At 45.5% G+C, this 21,596-nt stretch overlaps 1 protein-coding gene across 1 annotated transcript in view; it reads left to right on the top strand.

The window, feature by feature from the left end:
* Positions 1-21,596, top strand: part of IGF2R (insulin like growth factor 2 receptor) — a 294,611-nt gene that overhangs the window by 110,477 nt on the left and 162,538 nt on the right. The window contains exons 12-14 of the mRNA XM_082249744.1: positions 14,098-14,238; positions 14,329-14,472; positions 19,889-20,020. Coding sequence (XP_082105870.1) covers positions 14,098-14,238; positions 14,329-14,472; positions 19,889-20,020 — 417 coding nt within the window. The remainder of the gene's footprint in view (positions 1-14,097; positions 14,239-14,328; positions 14,473-19,888; positions 20,021-21,596) is intronic.

Genomic DNA, 21,596 nt, shown 5'->3' with positions numbered 1-21,596 from the left:
GAGTGAAGCCCCCCTATAAGAAAAATAAATTGCGAGCAGGCAGGCTTTTATTGCAGAAGAGATATGAGATCTCTCTTCTGCTGTTCGTTATCTCCTCTGGCACTGAAAACAGTATACAGTGCTGGGCCGGTCTCTGATTGCCAGAGTGAAGGCCTCCTGCACATGTGCAGGTGTGACGTCATCCCCCTGGTGTCCAATGAAGAGGCCAGAAGATGATTCTGGCTTAGTACCGTTGGACAGGCAAGTATGGAGCCTTTACTTGTGCTTTAAGAAAAGTCCCTGCCATGTCCAGAACTTTATGGTCACTCATGCCACTTGCTGTATTTATTCCTATGGCTGAAGCCATATTCCATTGCATGGCACTACTATAAGTAGGAGCCAGCCATAAATATGAATGAGGCCACAGAACACATACCCATTTGGCTAAGACTCTTCTTAAAAGGTTGGGTGGGACCAGGCAGGGCAGCACAGTGAAGATGCCTAGAGTGCATCTGTAGATAATGTTTACTACAAGGGTTGAATTGAGAAGCTTTAACGGACATTGCTAAAAGTGATGTCCTTTTTAATACTTTCCAGTGACTGGCTGGAAACAAGTATATAGATAAAAAAAATTTACACTTTACCAGATTGGGTTGAGGAGGGTAGTGTAGGAAAGAGGAAGGGAAACCCAACTGGGAGGAAGGCCTTGATATTCATGTTTTATATGTAGTTTAAAAGTAGCATTATTTCGCTAGCTGCTCCTGCAGAAAATTTGCCATTGAGTCAGGGCAGGAGACCGTTGCATGAAATAGACATTTCAAGCCAGTTCTTGGTAATGAAAATGGTTTGCACTCCAAATGTTACCTCTAGGTAGTAGCAAGACTTGGGAGTGTGTGTGTCATTTTCACTACTGCGAGTCACTCTATACCACAGGTAAGCAACCTTGGCGCTCCAACTGTAGCAGGTTCTGTGAGGCATTGCAAGACTCTGAGAGCCACTGGCTTGACTCGCAGAGGCATGATAGAATTTGTAGTTTCATCATAGTTGGAGTGCCAAAGGTTGTCTACCCCTGGTTTAAAGAATAATTAAAAGCTTAAAAAAAAGTGTTGGATAGAGTGGATTTGGATTAAAACACTTATCAAGTTTTCATTGCTGTCTGTGCCCGTTGGGAGATTCTCCCTCTCTTTTTGTCCCGTTTACCATCTTCACCGAAAGTGAAAGTCAAAGAAAATCCTAGATTTTGGGCTGTCCCCAGAAAAGTAATAGAGGGGAAATCTTCCAATGGGAACACTAGTTATGGAGACCTGGGGGTCCCCAAGAAATTCTCTTAATTTGCAGGGATTTCCTCTCGCTTCCTGCTATAGCTATAGGACAGGAAGTAAGGGAGAATGTCTCCAATGGGACACAGATGGTCAAAAAAAAATCGGACAGGTTATTACTAAGGTTGCATGTATATTGTTTTTTAACCATAGAGTAGGAGTACGGATATATTTGGTCAAGTACTCACCGATACCAAGAACTGATACCTTTGCTGTGCGATTTGAGCCCATACAAAAATAGTGGGCTCAAATCACACTGCAAAGAATCACGTACAATTTAAACAGGAATGAAGAAAAAAAAAAATGTTTTAGTCGCAAGGATTGCATGAGGACACGAGGCCATACAATGTGATTAGAGGAGAAGTGTTTTAACCTCTGGCAACGCGGGGGGTTCTTTACTGTTAGGGCTACAAGACTGTGGAATTCTCTGCCACAAAAGGTAGTTACTGCGGGAAGTATGGCTACTTTCAAAAGACTCTTGGACGTACATCTCAAGGATCAGAACATTCAGGGGTATAAAAAATAATTACGGCCATACACACCTACACAGGTTGAACTGGATGAACTATAGTCTTCAACCTCAACTACTATGTAACTATGAATGCGGTACAATTCCTGTCCGAATTGCATGCGGTTCCCCCCCACCACTCCTGGGTGAACCCAGTGAAGAAAGACAGGGAAACCCCATCTAAGTTGTCTTGGATCTTAATGTACGCTTGATGCACAAGTAACTCCTTTGGGCTAATAAGTGCACTTTTGGATATTAATATACGCCAAGCGCAATTAATTCCATTGTGCTAAGAAGCACAGTTCTTAGCACTTTTGTATATGGTAATGGAGCGCACTCAGCAGTACCCAGTAATACAGATACACAGGCTGTTAGCACATTGGATAATCAATAGAATGTCCTGCCTAAAGTATTGAGCTGCGTTTTATTTATGGGACAACACAGAGATAACAGCAGGAAGTAATGGCTATACAACATCAGTTCCAAATGTACAGTCACATGACATAAGTTACATAGAATCAGCCAATGACACACCTGTATACATTCGAATATACAATAGTGAGGGGGGGGGGGAGTACACGATCGTGAACAAGCAGAACAGCGTGCACGGCTTCCTGCCGTTGGTGTGTTAAAATCTGCCCATGTAATTAAAAATGAATTTGCGCCTAACACTACACAATTAAACCAGCGTGTAGAACCGTGAACGCTGCTCTGATCAAACTCGTGCATGCATTCCCGCCACTACTACTGGCGTTAATCCCACTCAGCAAGGCTCAGAGTACAATGCCTAATAGGAGTATACTACTGTTCCCATAGACATGAGGCTATCTGCAGGGAAAGAGCCATGCTGTTTCCACTATGGTGATCAGGCACAGTAGAAAGACATAAGCATGTATCCCTTTATAAAAGCAGATAGATATTAAAATGATATTGACTTCACAGAGCGAACAAATCTGAACATTATACAGGGGCCCTTGCTGGTGGTTATATCCTTGCTGCTTGATTCTTGAACTCCGCACTGCAATACACATAGATCTTTACTGGCAAGCAGACGCATGCATGGAGTGTTCGTCACTGCCAGTAGTCTTTTCTGAATGCCGGTTCGCCCGTACACGCTCTAATGAGCGTATTGCAAGCAAACTGACAAGACGAGCCAAAATGAGAAGCTAAATAAAACACATCCTGAAAAATGTCCACACTAGTCCTAATAGAATTTCCTCACCAAAGTGCAGCAATGAGCATACTGTTTATTAAAAAAAAAGGTTATAACCACTCGCATTCTAAAAGTACATATCTGTAATATGTCAAATCCAAATCTGCACGATCATTGTCCCTGTCACGGCTGCTTGCTCGAGGAGATGTATAGAAGGTTCGCCCCCTAAGCTGACATCCCTTCCACTATCACTATACTCATGTGTGCCTGTAGTTCTATTGTAAGCCAGATGTTGCATTGCAAAAACTCAAAAACTACAGAATTTTTGAATATTCTTTACTGAAACGAGGAAAGTTGAAATTTTGGTTGACAATAACTTTGCAATGAACATTGTCTTGTTTATGGGTATTTGGTTTGACTGAATCTTTTTTAAACATTAAAAAAAATATATATATTTTAAAATATATTTTATTCAGTATATGGTGATAAAAAATGGTCACTGAATAGCTAAATGAAATAAAACAACTTGTACACTGTAGAGAATTAAATGTAAATGTGGGTGGCGAGAATGTCATTTTGAAAAGCAAAGACATCTATGCAGGTTTCTTTGTTCTTGTATAACAGTGCTGATCCACAGAGCACTTTGCACATATTTCTCCACTTGCATAAGTCTGTTGTCGAAACTGGTCAAATGTTACATAATCCCTTTTTTAAAGCGGCTCCCTGTTGAGTACTCTACCTTGAAGCACACAGGGGGTGGTAACGACATTAGTGTACATATCAGAGCTGCTTGTCAGGATAACTGTATCCAATGCTGCAATTGCTCTTAATCTGCAAGCGAAGCTGAGGAGATTGTAACAAGCTTTACCAGTGAGAAATTCATTTGGAATGTGTGCACGTGTGGCCAAAAATTTTGAGAATGACACAAATATTATTTTCACAAACTTTCAAACTTTGCTGCTTTAGTGTTTCTAGATTTTTTTTTTTGTCAGATGTTGCTATACTATAATGAAGTAGAATTGCAAGGATTTCTTAGGTGTCAAAGGCTTTTATTGTTCTTTATTAATACCTCTGCAGTTCACCCTGGCATGCTGTCAGTCAACTTCTGGGCCACATTCTGATTTGATGGCAGCCCATTCTTGCATAATCACGGCTTGGGGGTTTTTTTTTTTCACCTGCCTCTTGAGGAATGACCACAAGTTCTCTATGGGATTAAGGTCTTGGGAGTTTCCTAGTCATGGACCGAAAATGTCATGTTTTGTTCCCCAAGTCACTTAGTTATTACTTTTTCCTCATGGCAAGGTTCTCTATCAGGCTGGAAAAGTCATTGTTCCTCACCAATTTGTTCTTGGATGGTTGGGAGAAGTTGCTTTCGGAGGATGTTTTTGTAGCATTCTTTATTCATAGCTGTGTTAAGCAAAATTGTGAGTGAGCCCACTCCCTTGGCTGAGACACAACCCCACACATGAATAGTCTCAGGATGCTTTACTGTTGGCATGACACAGGACTTCTTCTCCAGACAAGTTTTTTTTCTGGCTACCTCAAACAATCAGAAAGGCGATTCATCAGGGAAAAATACTTTACCCCAGTCCTCAGTCCAATCTCTGTACTGTTTGCAGAATATCAGTCTGTCCCTGATGTTTTTTCTGGAGAGAAGTGGCTTCTTTGCTGCCCTCCTTGACACCAGGCCATCCTCCAAAAGTCTTGGCCTCACATTGCATGCAGATGCACTCACACCTGCCTGCTGCCATTCCTGAGCAAGCTTTGCACTGGTGGTGCCCCGATCCTGCAGCTGAAACAACTGTAGGAGACGGTCCTGGCACTTCCTGGACGTTCCTGGGTGCCCTGAAGCCTTTACAAATGCAGTGGACATGTGGAAATGTTTTTTTTTTTTATGGGATTAAGTTCATTTTCATGGCAAAATAGGACTTTGCAATTAATTGCAATTAATCTGATAATTCTTCATAACATTCTGGAGTATATGACAATTGCCACTCATAAAAAACTGAGGCTGCAGGCTTTGTGAAAATTATCTGTGTCATTCTCAAAAATATTGGCCATGGTTGTAGTTCCCAATAAAAGTGCTGTATATGCTTGTAAAAAATAAATAAATAAATGAAAGTGCTGCTAAAGTCTGCATTTTTTTTTTATTATCTTAAAGTGGTTCTCAACTCCTGTCTTCAGGACCCATTAACAGGCCAGGTTTGCAAGATAACTGAAATAGATTACAGCTGAGATCATTTGCTGCTCAGCGATTGCAGTATTCTAGTCTGCATCTCCCGAAGGTAATAGTTAAAATCTGGCCTGTTAGTGGATCCTGAGGGCAGGAGTTGAGAACCACTATTGTAAAGGCTCAAGGTTTTTTACCTTTTATTCATGAAGGTAAAAAATCTTCTGTGTTCAGCAGCCCCCCCCCCCCTTTAATTTCACCTGAGCCCAATCTTCCTCCAGCGAAGTGCACAGGAACCTGGGAGCCATTGGCCACCGCTGCTGTCAGTCACAGCCAGTGAGCCAAAGAGAGAGCGGGGTTGGGGCCGAGCCACGCTCCATGTGTGAATGTGCACGTAGAACAGCGGCTCAGAAGCAAGTCTGCTCAGGTGCCCCCAAAGCAAGCTGCTTGCCATGAGGCCACTCGGTAGGAGCATGCTTTAAAATTGCGCACGCTAATGGAATGGCGACAAACTACGGTACTTAAAAATCTCCCTAGGTGTTGCTTCTAAAATTTTTACAGGTTACCTATTTAGAGTTACAGAGAAGGTCCTGTACTAGAATTATTGCGCTCTCGCTCGATCGATCATGGCGATACCTTAAATGTGTGGTTTGAGCAAAGTTTACACATGTGGGCGTGACTTGCGTATGCGTTCGCTTTTGCACATGAGCTCTGAGGGACGGGGAATGTAAACATCCCTTGTAATAGAAATACGCATGACAGGTCCTCTTTAATGAAAGATCTGGGGTCAAAAAGACCTCAGATCTCTCATGTACAGTTGAAAGCAAAAAAAAAAAAAAATGTCAGGAGGGAGAGTCCCAGACGGCCGATGGACATCGCTGGACAGAGAGGGGGCACAGGTAAGTATAAGGGTCCTTTCACATGGGAGGTCCGTATGTCTGTTTTTCATCCCATCCATTTGCGGATGAAAAACTGACATAATGTATGTCTATGGGATTGAGAATGTCAGCGGATGACCATTCGCTGACATCCGTTTTGCGTCCATTCCGTTCAGTTCCCGTTTTTGAGACGGAAGAGAACCCTATTTTTTTCCGTTTAAAAAAACGGAACAGGCGCAAAAACGGATGTCAGCGGTGTCATCCGCCGATATCCGCAATCCCATAGACATACATTCTGTCCGTTTTTGATCCGCAAACGGATGGGATGATATGCGGACATACGGAACGGACCCTCCAAAAGTGCATCCGTGTCCATTTAAAAAAAAAAAAAAGGGACCGCCCAACGTACATATACTGTGACAGGGCGGCCCTTAAGCGCAAAATCACGTAACTGTGCGTGATTTCTTCTTCCTGTTTGGACACAGCGAGAGCCAATCAACAGGTTCGGCGGACCCGATGTTCACCAGGCACCTGGCAATCGTTCAGAGAGAGGCAGAACGGCGTCACTTGTCCCCAGAAAGTGACACTTGGTGTCAGATTTGGCCGCCGCGATATCGCAGTCCTGCTGAAAATCGCTGATTGCTGCCATTACTAGTAAAAAAAAAAAATATAAAAAATAAAGTCCATAAATCTATCAAATAGTTTGTAGACGCTATAACTTCTGCACAAACCAACATACATATTGGCCTAAATTGGTAAAGAAATTAGTTTTTCTCTTACGTCCTCCGACAGTCGCCGCCTCTTCATATTCGTCACATATGGGGGTATTAGACTTTGCTCCGAAGGAGTAGCTAGGCAACAGAATATGTTAACAATAAAGCTTTAACATATCCCACCCTCAAGGGGTGGTCCCCTCAGTCAATACCCTCCTACTTCCTGTAACCATATCTCAGTTTTAATGTCTAGCTTGTCAGGAGTGGCTGGCTCTCTCTGTGCTGGGACTTTTTGTCCCAGACTCTTTCTTCTTTTTGATATTTTGTTTGAGTTTTCTCTCTACCTTTACTTAGCTGTTATTTTTGTCAGCATTAGTTAGTTCTTCGGACGAAGAGGATCATGCGGACTGGGTCTCGGGCTGATCCCCCTGGTCGCAGGTCGTGGGTCAGTGGCTTCCCAGTCTGCCATCGAGCGTTCAGCCAGGTAACGCTCCTGGCACGGTGAACGACCCATCCCTGTTCGGTGCAGGGATGATTGGTGAGGTGGCTACCTCACCGGACGCTGTGCGGTTTCTGAACCGCCATTGTGTGCGTCTTGAGTAGCGACTCTCCCTGTCTCATGTGCAGCGGCTTGTTCGCCTGTGCGGGTTCCCCACGCCATGTGAGGTAAGTGTATCTATGTGGGGACCTGTCTGTCTGGGGGGGTCTCAGTCTGGGACTGTGTAACCTGCCTTTAATCACACTGCTTGTCTCCCTATCTCTCGGCTGCATGCTGTGGGCTGCAAGGGGGGGGGGGAGCTGTATGACACTGAGTATGTCAGGCTGGGCAGTGTGAGGAGCTGTGTGCTGTGGGGCATGTTTTTAATGGCATGTTGGGGCATATACAGCGATCGCTGCGGCGATCTAACATGTATCCATACTATGGGATGATATTGTGTGTGATTTTATGCACTGTGGAGCGGCGATTTCGGCGCCAAACGGCGCCATTTTACCGGCGCCCGCTCCGGCCGCATGGTTTACATGCACGGCGGCCATTTTCTTGTAGCCTCCATAGGCTTACATAGAGCGCCCTGGCAGCATCACTTCCTCTCTCCTGGAAGCACCGATCGAGGCAGCAGCAACAGCGGTGTCTCCTCAGGTTTTATCCTTCTATTCCTGTGTTCCATTGCCTGTATTCAGTCTGTATATTCCCTGTGGGGGTCTCATTGTGCCTGAGTGTGGTGCGGTGGGCTGCGCTTGCCGCGCTTGCTGTAAGGGGGCAGTTAACCCTTGGTTGTCTGGCATACAGGGGCAATGGATTCTCAGGAGGGCAAATTTCCCACAGTCTTGGTGGAAAGCCAGGGGACCGCTGTTTCCCCCCCAGGGGGGGATTTGGCCACTATTGTGGCTGGCCTTGCTGCACAGGTGCAAATGCTGGTGGCTGCTCAATCTACTAAACGGCCCAGAGTTGCTCTGTCCTCTGATTCTGAGGGTGAAGGTGATGGGGCTGTTCTGGCGGGGACCCCCCTATCGGGGTCCCGCTCCTCTCTGGATCTAGTGGGGTCTGAGGTAGAGGCTGAAGTTGAGGGGGTTGATAATTCTCCCCCTGGCTCGCCTGAAGAGCTTGCAATCATGGATGAGTTGATTGCTTCCATTAAGCAGACGCTGCGTTTGCAGGACGAGGTGTGTCCCCCAGCTGCCTTGGCGGCTTATGGGACGCAGAGAAAACGCAGGACGCCGCAGGTCTTTCCCTGCAATGCTGATTTTCAGCGCGCTGTTAAGGACCAATGGCGCGATTTGCGCAAGCCTTTTGCGGTACCAAGTAAATTTAAGCTGCGTTATCCTTTCTCGCCTGCCACTGATGAACGGTGGTGTGTGCCTCCGCCAGTAGATCATGCTATTGCGGTTTTGAACAAAGCCACTGCGATCCCTGCAGAGGGATCCCCTATTTTCCGTGATGCCACGGATAGGAGACTGGAGTCTCTTGCCCGTCATACTTATTCTGTTACGGGTTCTATGCTTAAGGCTCTGTTTGCTTCTCTCATGGCGGCCCAGGCGATCGCAAGTTGGACGCAGATGCTTAGGCGCGTCCTAGTGGCCGATTCGGCCTCAGCGGCGACCCTGGATATGGTGGATCAGATCCACCAGGGTGTCATGTATCTGTGTGATGCGGACCTGGACCTGATTCCGTTGGCCGCGCGTGTGCACAGCGTGGCGGTGTTGTCTCGCCGCCTGGTTTGGTTGAAATGTTGGTCGGTGGACCAATCTTCACGTAAAACCTTAGCCAATCTGCCTTATGATGGGTCTCGCCTTTTTGGGGAGTCCCTGGATGTGTTGATTAAGGGGATTACTGGGGGTAAGAGCACTCTCTTGCCCCATTTCCCCAAGGCTAAGGGGGCTTCTGGGAAGAAGCATGCTAATTTTCGGCCCCCTCAGGGGTCCTTTCGTGCCTTTCGGCCGCACTTCAAGGGCAAACCGTTCAAGGGCCAGGGCTCTCAGAAGAAGCCCTGGTCTGGAAAACAGAAGTCCGGCCAATCCGGACCTGCGGCCCATAACAGTTCGGCCTGAAGGGGCGCCCTCACCCAGTTTTGGGGTGGGGGGACGCTTGCTCGGTTTTCTTCAGCCCTGGTTGGCCCGTGTGCGGGACAGATGGGTTCTGGAAATCGTTCGATCTGGTTACAAGATCGAGTTTCTCTCTCGGCCAGAGAGCAGATTTTTTCCCTCAAATCTACAACTGTCTCCAGAGCGCCTGCGGGATCTGCACCTGGCGGTGCGGGACCTGAGGGCTCAGGGAGTGGTGGTTCCGGTGCCTCATCGGGACAGATTTCGGGGGTTTTATTCCAATCTGTTCACTGTGCCCAGAAAGGAGGGCAAGGTTCGTCCAATTCTGGACTTGAAAGCTCTGAACCGCTCTGTGCGGGTTCGCAAGTTCCGCATGGAATCCCTGCGCTCGGTGGTGGCTGCCCTGGTTCCGGGGGAATTCATGGCCTCCATCGATTTGAAGGATGCGTATCTTCACATCCCCATATTCGAGGGTCATCAGAGATACCTTCGATTTGCCATTGCGGAGGATCACTACCAGTTCGTGGCGTTGCCCTTTGGGCTCGCCTCGGCTCCGCGGGTCTTCACCAAGGTGCTTGCACCGGTTCTGGCATTATTGAGAGCCCAGGGCATTTCTGTCCTGGGGTATCTGGACGACATTCTGATTCGGTCTGCGACCAGTCAGGGTCTGGAGAAGGACCTGTCTGTCACGATGCAAACTCTGCAGGAGTTCGGTTGGACGATAAATGTTCCAAAGTCGACTCTGAGTCCGTCGGTTCGTCTTCCCTATCTGGGAATGATACTGGACTCGGTGCAGGCGAAGGTCTTCCTGCCGGAAGACAAACTCAGGACTCTTCAGGAGGAAGTCAGGTCCCTCAGGGACGTTCCGAACTCGTCTCTGCGGACGTGTATGAGATGTCTGGGATTGATGGTCTCGGCTTTCGAGGCGATTCCTTTCGCGCAGTTTCACACGCGGGGTCTCCAGGCGGAGATCTTGTCCAAGTGGGACGGGCGACCTCAATCTCTGGATCTTCAGATCTCGTTGAGTCATCGCACCAGGGAAAACCTCCTGTGGTGGCTCCAGTCCCCGTTGGTGTCCGGGGGCAAGTCGTTTCGTCCGATCTCGTGGACGATAATCACCACGGATGCCAGCCTGTCGGGCTGGGGTGGTGTTCTGGGCGTTCTGTCCGCCCAGGGGACCTGGTCGGAGGGGGAGTCTTCCCTCCCGATCAACATTCTGGAATTGCGTGCGATAAGGCTCTGTCTTCATCGCTGGACGGACCGGCTGCAGGGCTGCCCGGTTCGGGTGCAGACGGACAATGCCACGGCGGTGGCCTACATAAACCACCAAGGGGGCACCAGGAGTGCCCGAGCGGCTCGAGAAGTGGCCGACATTCTGTCTTGGGCCGAGACTCATGTCCCGGCGATAACGGCGGTTCACATTCCGGGAGTGGAGAACTGGCAGGCGGACTATCTGAGTCGCCAGACCCTGGATCAGGGGGAATGGTCTCTCCACCCGGCTGTCTTCCAGATGTTGTGCGCGAAGTGGGGTCTTCCAGATGTGGACCTGTTCGCGTCTCGCCTCAACTACAAGGTGAAGAGGTTCGTGGCAAGGACGCGCGACCCTCGGGCGGACGCGTCGGACGCGTTAGTGGCCCCGTGGCATCAGTACAGGCTGATGTACGCGTTTCCACCGATTCAGTTGCTGTCCCGGTTCCTTCGCAGGTTACACTCGGAACGCAGCACGGTGATTCTTGTGGCACCGGACTGGCCTCGCCGGTCCTGGTACGCAGACCTCGTGAATCTGGCGGTCGACGCCCCCTGGCGTCTGCCTCTTCGGGACGATCTACTGTCTCAAGGACCGATTTACCATCCTGCTTTACAGTCGCTGGCTTTGACGGCCTGGCTGTTGAGACCGAGGTCCTGAAGGAGAAGGGTCTCTCTCCAGAGGTTGTTCATACCTTGATCAACGCGAGGAAGTCTTCCTCGGGAAAGGTTTATTACCGTACTTGGAAGGCCTATTTTGCCTGGTGTGAGTCCAGGGGGTTTTCACCCCGCACGTACTCGGTTTCCCGTGTGCTGTCTTTCCTTCAGACGGGTGTCGATCAGCGTTTGGCGCTGGCTACGATAAAGGGTCAGGTGTCTGCGCTGGCCGTTCTGTTTCAACGTCCCGTAGCTTCCAACTCCTTGGTTGGCACTTTTATTCAGGGTGTGCGGCATCTGGTTCCTCCTAGGAGGGATCCCTTGCCCCCTTGGGACTTGAATCTAGTCCTGTCTGTGTTACAACGTGCTCCTTTTGAACAGATCAGGGAGATCTCGTTGTCTATGTTGTCCAAAAAGGTCGCCTTTTTGGTGGCGATCACTTCGGCTCGCAGAGTGTCGGAACTGGCGGCTTTGTCCTGCAAGTCTCCGTACCTGGTTGTTCATTTGGATAAGGTGGTCTTGCGACCTAATCCTTCTTTTCTGCCGAAACGAGTTTCGGAATTCCATCTTAACGAGGATATTGTTTTGCCTTCGTTGTGCACGAAGCCTAAACATCCTAAGGAGGTGAGATTGCATTCTCTGGATGTTGTTCGAGCGATTAGGGTTTACCTTAAATCGACTGAGTCTTTTCGAAAGACGGACTCCTTGTTTGTTCTTCCAGAGGGTCCTCGGAAGGGCATGGCGGCTTCCGCCTCTACCATTGCCAAATGGATCAGGCAGACCATTGAACAGGCTTATGCCTTGCAGGGGAAGGTTCCCCCTGTGCCTGTAAAGGCGCACTCTACTAGATCTCTGAGTACGTCTTGGGCCTGTCGTCATGGGGCTTCTGTAGCCCAGGTGTGTAAGGCGGCGACTTGGTCGACCGTGCACACTTTCACAAAATTCTACAAAGTAGATGTTCAAGCATCGGCGGATGCTTCCTTTGGCCGCAAGGTTCTTAGTGCGGCTGTTCCCTAGGGTCCCTTGTTGGGGACTCCTGGCTGTTGGGATAAGTTTTGTATCCCCTGGTTTTTTGTCTTTTCCTGGGTTGTTGCTCCTGTTGAGCACTTATTTTAGCTGTTGCCCAGCTGGTTTCCTTCCTTTGGTAAGGTTCCTTTCTTTGATGTGGAGACTGCGTTGCCTTTCGGCGCGGATGCGTTTCCCACCCCTCATGTTTGCACTGCTTTGGGACGTCCCCATATGTGACGAATATGAAGAGGCGGCGACTGTCGGAGGACGTAAGAGAAAACGGAATTTTTGTAAAATCTTACCTGTAAAATTCCTTTCTCTGAGTCCTCCGACAGTCGCCGCCCCCGCCCCTCTTTTGGGGTTTGAATGTATACTCTACTGCTATTCCACTAAAACTGAGATATGGTTACAGGAAGTAGGAGGGTATTGACTGAGGGGACCACCCCTTGAGGGTGGGATATGTTAAAGCTTTATTGTTAACATATTCTGTTGCCTAGCTACTCCTTCGGAGCAAAGTCTAATACCCCCATATGTGACGAATATGAAGAGGCGGCGACTGTCGGAGGACTCAGAGAAAGGAATTTTACAGGTAAGATTTTACAAAAATTCCGTTTTTTTTTTTTTACATTTTTGTATGGGATAGGTTTTATAGCAGAAATAAAAAATATATATATATTTTTTTCAAAATCGTTGGCCTTTTTTTTTTGTTTAGTGCAAAAAAAAAAAAAAAAAAATGCAGAGGTGATCAAATACCACCCAAAGAAAGCTCTATTTGTGAGAAAAAAGAACATGAATTTTTTTTTTTGAGTATAGCGTTGCACGACCATGTACTTGTCAGATAAACTAACGCAGTGCCGTATTGCAAAAAATGGCCTGCTCAGGAAAAGGGTAAAACCTTCCAGAGCTGAAGTGGTTAATCTACATGTAATATCCCACCCCCATTGTGTTTAGCTGGTTAGTGGGCATAGAGGAGGGAGGGAGGGAGTGGGCTCTCCTTTACCGATGCGTATATGCCCACATGTTTGACTCTATAGTCGCATGGGCTGCTCAGATGTAATGGGGAGGAAATGCTCAGAATAGAAACTCACTGAAAACTGAGCATGTGCAGAGTTAACACCACAGCTGCAAAATCCCTAGCTGAATTGGGAACCTGGACAGAAGGGGAAGATAGTAGCAGGATCAACCAGTTTTTGTTGTGCAGAATACAGAAAACGAATCCCATAGTGACTGAGTATTAACAGCATGTAATACACCATTTATTGAAAATAATTTTTATAATGTGGGTTAGTGACACTTTAAAGTGTTCACAACCGTAAAGTCTGTATATGCAGTAAAGCATGCTTGTTATATTCACTGTGGATCCTAAGAGGTTAATCCTCTGCATTGTGTAAAAAAGGCTGTTTGATCCGGTTTTCTCTGGTCCTCCCCTTCTTCCACAGTCCCCAAACCATCTGCTGATAGAGCAGAGGCTAGAGGACAAGCTGCATATGCTCAGTTTGGTGTGTATTGCGAGAGCATTTTTTTTTTTTTGGGAGAGTGCGTGTGATCAACACAGGGCCAATGCACACTGTCCAGACAGAGGGTCAGGGGTCCTGCAGCCTGATAGGACAGTTGGAGCAGAATACAAACTCCTCCTACAAGCTTTAACCAGACACTGATAAAAGTCACAAGACTGCTGTATACTGCTGATGAGAAAAGATATTTAGCAGTTTGTTTAATAAAAGAATTGCATTTCCATGTTCTGTGTACTGTGGGAGACCAGATATAGTGAATACAGGCTCCTGGGTTTAGTAATACTTTGATAACAAACAGGCATGTACAATGTCATTCACCTTGCTGTTGTTTTTACAGGACTAACACTGATATAATTAGAATGTTTACACTGCAGATAACACACTACGTTTCCTTTAATTTGCGAACTTTCAGAGTCCAGCACAGCTCAGAATTGGGAGGCTTTGAACACAATCCCTGATGACAAGAGTCGTTTCTATATTAATGTGTGCCATGAGATCCTACAGAGAGGAGGTGCTGCGGGCTGTGACGAGGATGCTGCCATTTGTGCAGTGGGTAAGAATTGGGGATTGGAATACTATATGCCAGCTATGTTTTTATTTTTTGGGGGGTATTCTACTTTTATTTCTTATTATTTTCTTTCAGATTCCGGCAAACAGAAAAATTTAGGGAAGTTTTTGTCCCCTCCAAGGTTGGTTGGCGATCACATTGTACTTGAGTACACGGAGGGTTCAGAGTGTGCGGAGAAAAAGCGAATTCAAACCAACATCACGCTGATATGCAGTCCAGGTATCTCTTATCTTCTGTACCTAATTCTATCTCATTATTACAGAACTAGTAAATGTTAAAGGGAAAGTTAAGTCTGACAAGTTCTGTATTTTTAGATCTATGTGTAAAATCATTAACATTGATAGAAATAAGCTTATCTACCGTATATCTATCAGTGTTTTAGCAACCTTTTTTTTTTTTTTTTTTTTTCAATAGTTTGAGATTTATTTTATTGGCAAACAGACAGCCATATTTGTTTGCAGTTATACCGTGGTTGTATTTTGCTGCTTCTTCTCAACATTTTTCTTCTTATGCACAACCAGGGTGGATTTGATTTAAATCAACTCGATTTAAATAATCATTCTTAAAGAGCAACTGTCATCTCTGTCCCGCAGCGACTCCTCTGACCTACTGTTGACTCACCGACAGTCCAATTCACTTTAATGGGATGGCTGGTGATGCGGCAGTGACACAACAAGCTGAGGGACATGGTGGCAGCAGGTGAGTGGATGCCTGCTAACAGGCGCTGCCATTATGAATCTGAAATGACAGGTGCTCTTTAAAAGTAACGCCTTATTCTTGCTGGTACAATAGAGAAAAAGAAAGGGGGGGGGGGGAGGCTATAGGGACTTTACCTCTATAGTGTTCCCTCTACCCTTCTCTGAGCTTACCCAGTCAAAATCTATTCTTGCTGGTAGTTAGAATATTTAATTTTTGCAAACAAAATGAAGGTTTCCTATTTGGAATAATAAACTGTCAGGTTAATAAAACAGCGATATCAGAACCGATTCAATCATAGTTTGTAGTATACATAGATTTACAAAACAATTGGATAAATATTCCTGAACTTTATTTCATCCCATGGTTACTATATAATTGTGTGAATGCATCAATGCAGTGCATGTTATCTTAGCTTGCAGGCCTTGGATTCACTGAATGAGTTTATCAAAAATGTAAATATTGCAGAATACACCGCCTCATGCTACATAACCAAGCTCCATTTCATGCTGAATAAACTAAAATATTAATGTATCTTAAATCAAAAGTATATTTGGATGGTTTTGTGGGCTCGGTTCACACTTATGCGATGCGGGAAGGCTGCGAATTCGCAGCCTGTTCCCGCATCGCAAACGCACCCCCGGCAGTTCACACTGCCATATGCGATACGCTGGGGGTGTCAATGTAATGTTAACGACACCCCCAGTTTGATCGCATATGGCAGTGCGATCTTAGACTTCGCACAGGATCGGATCGCACAAGTGTGAACCACTGTGCAATCCGATCCTGATGCAAGTCAAAAAAAGGGTCATGTGCGAGTTTACTGCGGGTGCAGTGCGAATTTAGCCATACAAAGTGCTGAATTCGCACCGCACACCCGATCGCATGTAATGAAGGAGCCGTGCGCTCCGATATTACATGCGATCGCCGCAGCCGCACATGTGAACCGGCACTCACTCCAAAAGCATTTTATTAAAATAAAAATAAAAAAAATTTTTTTTTAGTGTCCACTTGATTTAAAAAAAAAAAAAAAAAAAAAAAAAAAAAATTATTTTTTATTCACCCTGGCATGAGGTCTATAGCAGAAAAATTGCTCTAATGTTACGCCTCCATGTGCACGACCACATAGGCTAACATTGAGGTGCTTTTACAAGTTTAAAGTGGTTGTAAACCACTAAAATATTTTTTTTCCCTGTACCTTGCAAGGTAATGTCATAATGTGCTATTATGCATCTCATACTAGCACATTATGTTACAACTTACCTTATAACTAAGCATTCCAGTGCCAAGATGTCAGAGCTGCAGGTGCTCCCATCTTCACCCATCTTGCTTCTGGGTTTGTGGACTCCAGCTCTGTGACCGGCTGGAGCTGCAATGACGTCATTCCCATGCATGTGCACGGAAGCCACCATTTACGGCACAGGGCTCTTCAGTCATTTTTTCATCTTTCCAGCTATCAAATCCTCTGCCCTTGTTGTTTTAACTTTGTATAGTAAAACATTTTTTTTCTGCCAGTAAATACCTTATACAGCCCACTTCCTCTTTCTTGTCTGGTAACTTGCCTAGGCTAATGACATCATGCACAGCTCTCTCTTTCCCTCTCTCACTCTCGTGAGAGTTTTCCAGCAAGGGAGGAGGGGTGAGTCCTAGGAGAGCCAAGGAGAGCTGCAGAGCTGGAGGGTCCTGGATGAGGGCTGAGATAACATGAAACTGCAGAGATTAGGTGTATTCATCGAGAGAGGCGAAATATGCAGGCAAGCAGTAGTGTGTGTGTGTGCATATCTATATCTATCTATCCATCTATATATATATATATATATATATATATATATATATATATATATATATACACACATATATTGTAAATCCAGGAAGTGAACAGGCCACAGCTTCAGCTACACCACAGTTAAAATGGCTGCAGCCAGACTTAGTGGAGAGAGAATTCTGTAGCATATTTGGCAAGTACAGAATCACAGTATATATAAAATAATCTGCAAATATGGTTGGAGGGAAGCTTCAGAATGGCAAAGATGTTTTTATTACAAATTATGTGAGCAGACTGCAGTTCCATTTTAAGTTAAAGTGGTACTTAACACGCACTGTTTAATTAATATTGTCTTTTTCTATTCCTGTATGTGGATGATAGCACTGTAATTATTTCTAAAAAATCCCAACTCTTTCCCAGCCTGTCTGCAGGGAAACGTAAGCAGGAGGAGCTTCTAGTCCTCTGCTGTTGGTCACATGTTCAAAAAAAAAAACCCCTCAAAAACAGCCTTTTGAATCAGTTAATTTTGATTAAGTTTTATTTATAGTCTTTTGACTAAAATGCCGTTTTTAGTTTGTCTCATTTTAGTTGACTAAAAACTCCAGTACATTTTAGTCAAAATAATTTTAGTCAACTAAAATCTAATGTGTTCAGTTTAATTGTAATGCATTATTTGAGCATTTCTATAGAATTTCCAAACTCCTAATATACCCTTGGAGTAAAAAAATCTAGTATGTGATTATTTATGGTATTAACCACTTAAGCCCCAGAAGATTTTACCCCCATTCCGACCAGGGGGTATTTTGCGATTCGGCACTGCGTGACTTTAACGGACAATTGCGCGGTCGTGCGACGCTGTACCTAAACAAATTTGGCGTCCTTTTTTTCCCCACAAACAGAGCTTTCTTTTGGTGGTATTTGATCACCTGTGCGATTTTTTGATCACGCGCTATAAACAAAAAAATAGCGTCAATTTTGCAAAAATAGCAATATTTTTCACATTTTTTTATATGAAATTTCCCCCCCAAAAAAAATGTAAAAATCAAAATTTTTTAACATTTTCGGCCAATTTGTTTTATGCTACCTATGTTTGGTAAAAAAAATTGCAAAAAGCGTATTTTGATTGGTTTGCGCAAAAGTTATCGCGTTTACTAACAAAGGGAAAGATTTTTGTCATTTTTGTTGTTTTTTTTTTAAACGCGTAATGGCGGCGATCTGCGATTTTTTTTTTTTTTGCGGTACTGCGACATTGGGGCGGACAGATCGGACCCTTGACTGACATTTGTGACACTTTTGGGGTTACCAGTGACATTTCTACAGTAATCAGTGCTATATATATGCACTGTTACTGTAAAAATACACTGGTAGTGAAGGGGTTAACTTTATTTGGGAGGGAGGGGCTGTGTGTATCCCTAGGGGCGTGCTTTCTACTGTGATTGGCTGTGGCTTGAGCTGTAAGGACACTGATCAACAGATCTACATACTAGATCCGTGTGATCAGTGTCTTTACAGCGAGGAGAATGACAGGTGGCTTGTTTACACAAGCTGCCTGACATTCTCCCTCTCCCCCGCCGATCGCCGAGTGACCGGCGGACATCGGGTCTGTGACCACGCGGGAGCGCGCCTCCGGCGGCGCGCGCTCGCTCCCTAGACCCTCACAAGGTAGTGACGTAGCCCTACGTCACTTTGCCTGTGAGGGGCTGACTGCCGACGTAGATCGGCGTTAGGCAGTCGGCAAGTGGTTAAGGTTTGAACAAACTCACAGATACAAATTTAGCCACACTGGATGGTCTGAGCAGGCCTGCACAGTGCTATGGGTGGTAGTCCGAGGAGTCATACAGTGCTCTGGATGGTGGTCTGTGGAGGCCTGTAATGCTGCACAGTGCTCTGGACGGTGGTCTGAGGACTGTAATGCTGCACAGTGCTCTGGATGTTGGGCTGAGGAGGCCTGTAATGCTGCACAGTGCTCTGGATGGTGGTCTGAGGAGGCCTGTAATGCTGCACAGTGCTCTGGATGGTGGTCTGAGGAGGCCTGTAATGCTGCACAGTGCTCTGGACGGTGGTCTGAGAAGGCCTGTAATACTGCAGATGGTGGTCTCAGGTCTGAGGCATGGCCTGTAATGCACAGTGCCCTGGATGCCACTGCCATTGGTCAGATAATGTCTGTAATAATGCACTGGGATCTGGGGGGGAGGCCTCAGGCCTGCTGTAATGGTAATGTACACTAGTACTACACACTCAGTCTGTTCTCTGCTCTGGATGGGTGCGGTCGTCTCGTGAGTCGGGAGTGAGACAGTCCCGTCTGGACTTGGGGGGGGGGGCCTGCCTGTTATGAACAGTGCTGCTCTGGTCTCTGGGAGTCGTCACGGATGGTGCACGCGGTCGCTTCAAATCGCTTGCTTGCTGGGAGCAAAAGCAGGCGGAGCTCCGTGAAAAACGGAAGTTAGTTCACAATGGTAAACATCTCTGCCTCACCTTTTTGTCCACAGATTTTATTTTCGTCAGTGGAGGAAAATGTGCTGTACTTTTCGGTTTTCTTTTTCATCACTGTCGCTGAAGAAAACTTTGATGAAACAGTTTTTGTTGACTAAATTAACACAGAGTAAAAATAAATAATATCAGTAAACGGTTTTAAATTGGCATACAAATATATATACTTTGAAATGAAATCTTTATTATTTTGTGGAAATGATATGGTGTGGGTGGATTTGTCTCAGTCACAGGCTAGGTCAAGCCCCTCCAGCCTGTGTCTTTAGCATAAGAGGGAGGTATCCCACCCCCATTGTGCTTAGCTGGTTAGTGGGCATGGAGGAGGAGGAGGAAGGGAGTGGGCTGTCATTTACCACGTGTGACTCTATAGTCACATGGGCTGCTCAGATATGATAGGGAGGAAATGCTCAGCATAGAAACTCACTGAAAACTGAGCATGTGTAGAGTTAACACCACAGCTGCAAAATCCTTAGCTGAATTGGAGACATGAACAGAAGGTGGCGATAAAGAGCGGCAGGATCAACCAGGTTTTTTTTTTGCAGTATACAGAAAACAAATGAGTGACTGAGTATAAGCAGCATGTAATACACCATTTATTGATAGATGTTTTTGATATAGGTTTAGTGACACTTAAAATTACTTTTGTATAACATCTCTTAACGACTGTATCTGTGTTACTTTCAGGAAACCTCGAAAGTCCCCCTATACTGAAGCGTTCAGAGGAGTGCCTGTATGAGTTTGAGTGGAACACTGCAGCAGCCTGTGTCCTGTCCAAAACAGAAGGAGATAATTGCAGAGTGTCGGATCCTCATGTTGGTGAGTTTATGCTACATTCGTTCCTTGTTTGCTCTGCAAACCATGACCTTGTTTCATAAGCAGCTTGCAAAAGTTTTGAAACATCTTCATTATTGTAGAACACATTCATTTGAATGGGATTTAAAGCGGTTGTAAACCCGAAAAACAAAACAAAAAAAAAAAAATCCTGCAAGACAAAGGCATAATGAGTTGGTATGCATCGCATACTAGCTCATTATGTATTACTTACCTTAGAATGAAGCCCCGACACGGACCTCCGGACATCGCTGCGGGCGCTGCCATGATCCCTCGGCGTCTCTTCCGGGTTCGGCGGCTCCGGCGCTGTGATCGGCCGGAGCGGCGATGAGTGATTTTCCGGCAAGCTCCCGGCAAGGAAAACTGAAGGTCCCCCCGGAACTTCAGAGTGCATGCGCCGCTCGTGTGAGCGGCTGCATGCACTGCAAATATCTCCTAAACCGTGCTGGTTTAGGAGATATTAATTGTACCTACAGGTAAGCCTTATTATAGGCTTACCTGTAGGTAAAAGTGTCAAAAAGTGGGATACTACCGCTTTAACTACTATTATACTAGTCTAAAGCGCCACCTTCTGGAGCATATAGCATAATACAGAATATGAATAAACCACATTTCAAATTTAAGTAATATTTTTAAAAGTTTTTTTAATAGTTATGGCAAAAAAAATATATAAATATGCTAATCAGCTCATAAATTGTCAATGGTAAATACTTAACATAAAATATTATACATGTTGTACTTTTCTTTAATACCAATAGATGGAGCCTAAAGACCATCTATTTGAAACCACCAGATCAGCTGCACAGTAACTTTCTTTTTGTGTCTCATGGTTTTATTAAAGCCCAATACCTGGACAGAAGAAGAATAAAAAAAATAAACCCTTTCAGTGACCCTACAATGCAAGGGTTAAAGTGCCTGTTAAGCTAGGGAGAAACGAAGAGGCTGTCTTGCTTCCCTTAGGCCTGTTTCACACAGGTTTCAGCTTCTATAAGAGCAGCGTAAACAACAAGCTTTTATAAAGCTTTGAGTGGCTTTTTCCAAGCCGTTTAAAGTGCCCTTCAGCTCATGTTTGGAAATGTTATACACAGATCTTAATGGGAGTGTTGATTGTCACTTTAGAATAGATGCAAACTCACCCTAGGTCTACGCATAGTGAAGTAAATGTTGAGTGTCGGTACTCAGGCTGCAGCATCCAGATGCATGCAATTGCTTCCAAGTAACAAGAAAAGCCGGCACACGATTGCTTCCTTTTTGATGTGATTTATTCCAGCATGACAGCAGTGTACAACATAATAAAATGCTAACGCGTTTTGGCCGTAGCCTTGCTCATAGCAAATGCTATGAGTAAGGCGGGGGCCACAACGTGTTGGATTTTATCATGTTGTACACTGCTGTCATACTGGAATAAATCTCCTCAAAAGGAAGCATTCGTGTGCCAGCTTTTCTTGTTACTTGATTGTCAGTTTAACATTTTGCTGACGGCCCTATAGCCTAATGACGAGTACAGTGTGGTTGCACATTTTCGGGAGGGCGTGTATTGACTTCCTCCCAGAGCCCGGTC

The sequence above is a fragment of the Pelophylax lessonae genome (assembly GCF_965119305.1).
Source record: "Pelophylax lessonae genome assembly, chromosome: 3".
Classification (NCBI taxonomy): Eukaryota; Metazoa; Chordata; class Amphibia; order Anura; family Ranidae; genus Pelophylax; species Pelophylax lessonae.
This window is presented reverse-complemented; position numbering and strand designations above follow the sequence as displayed.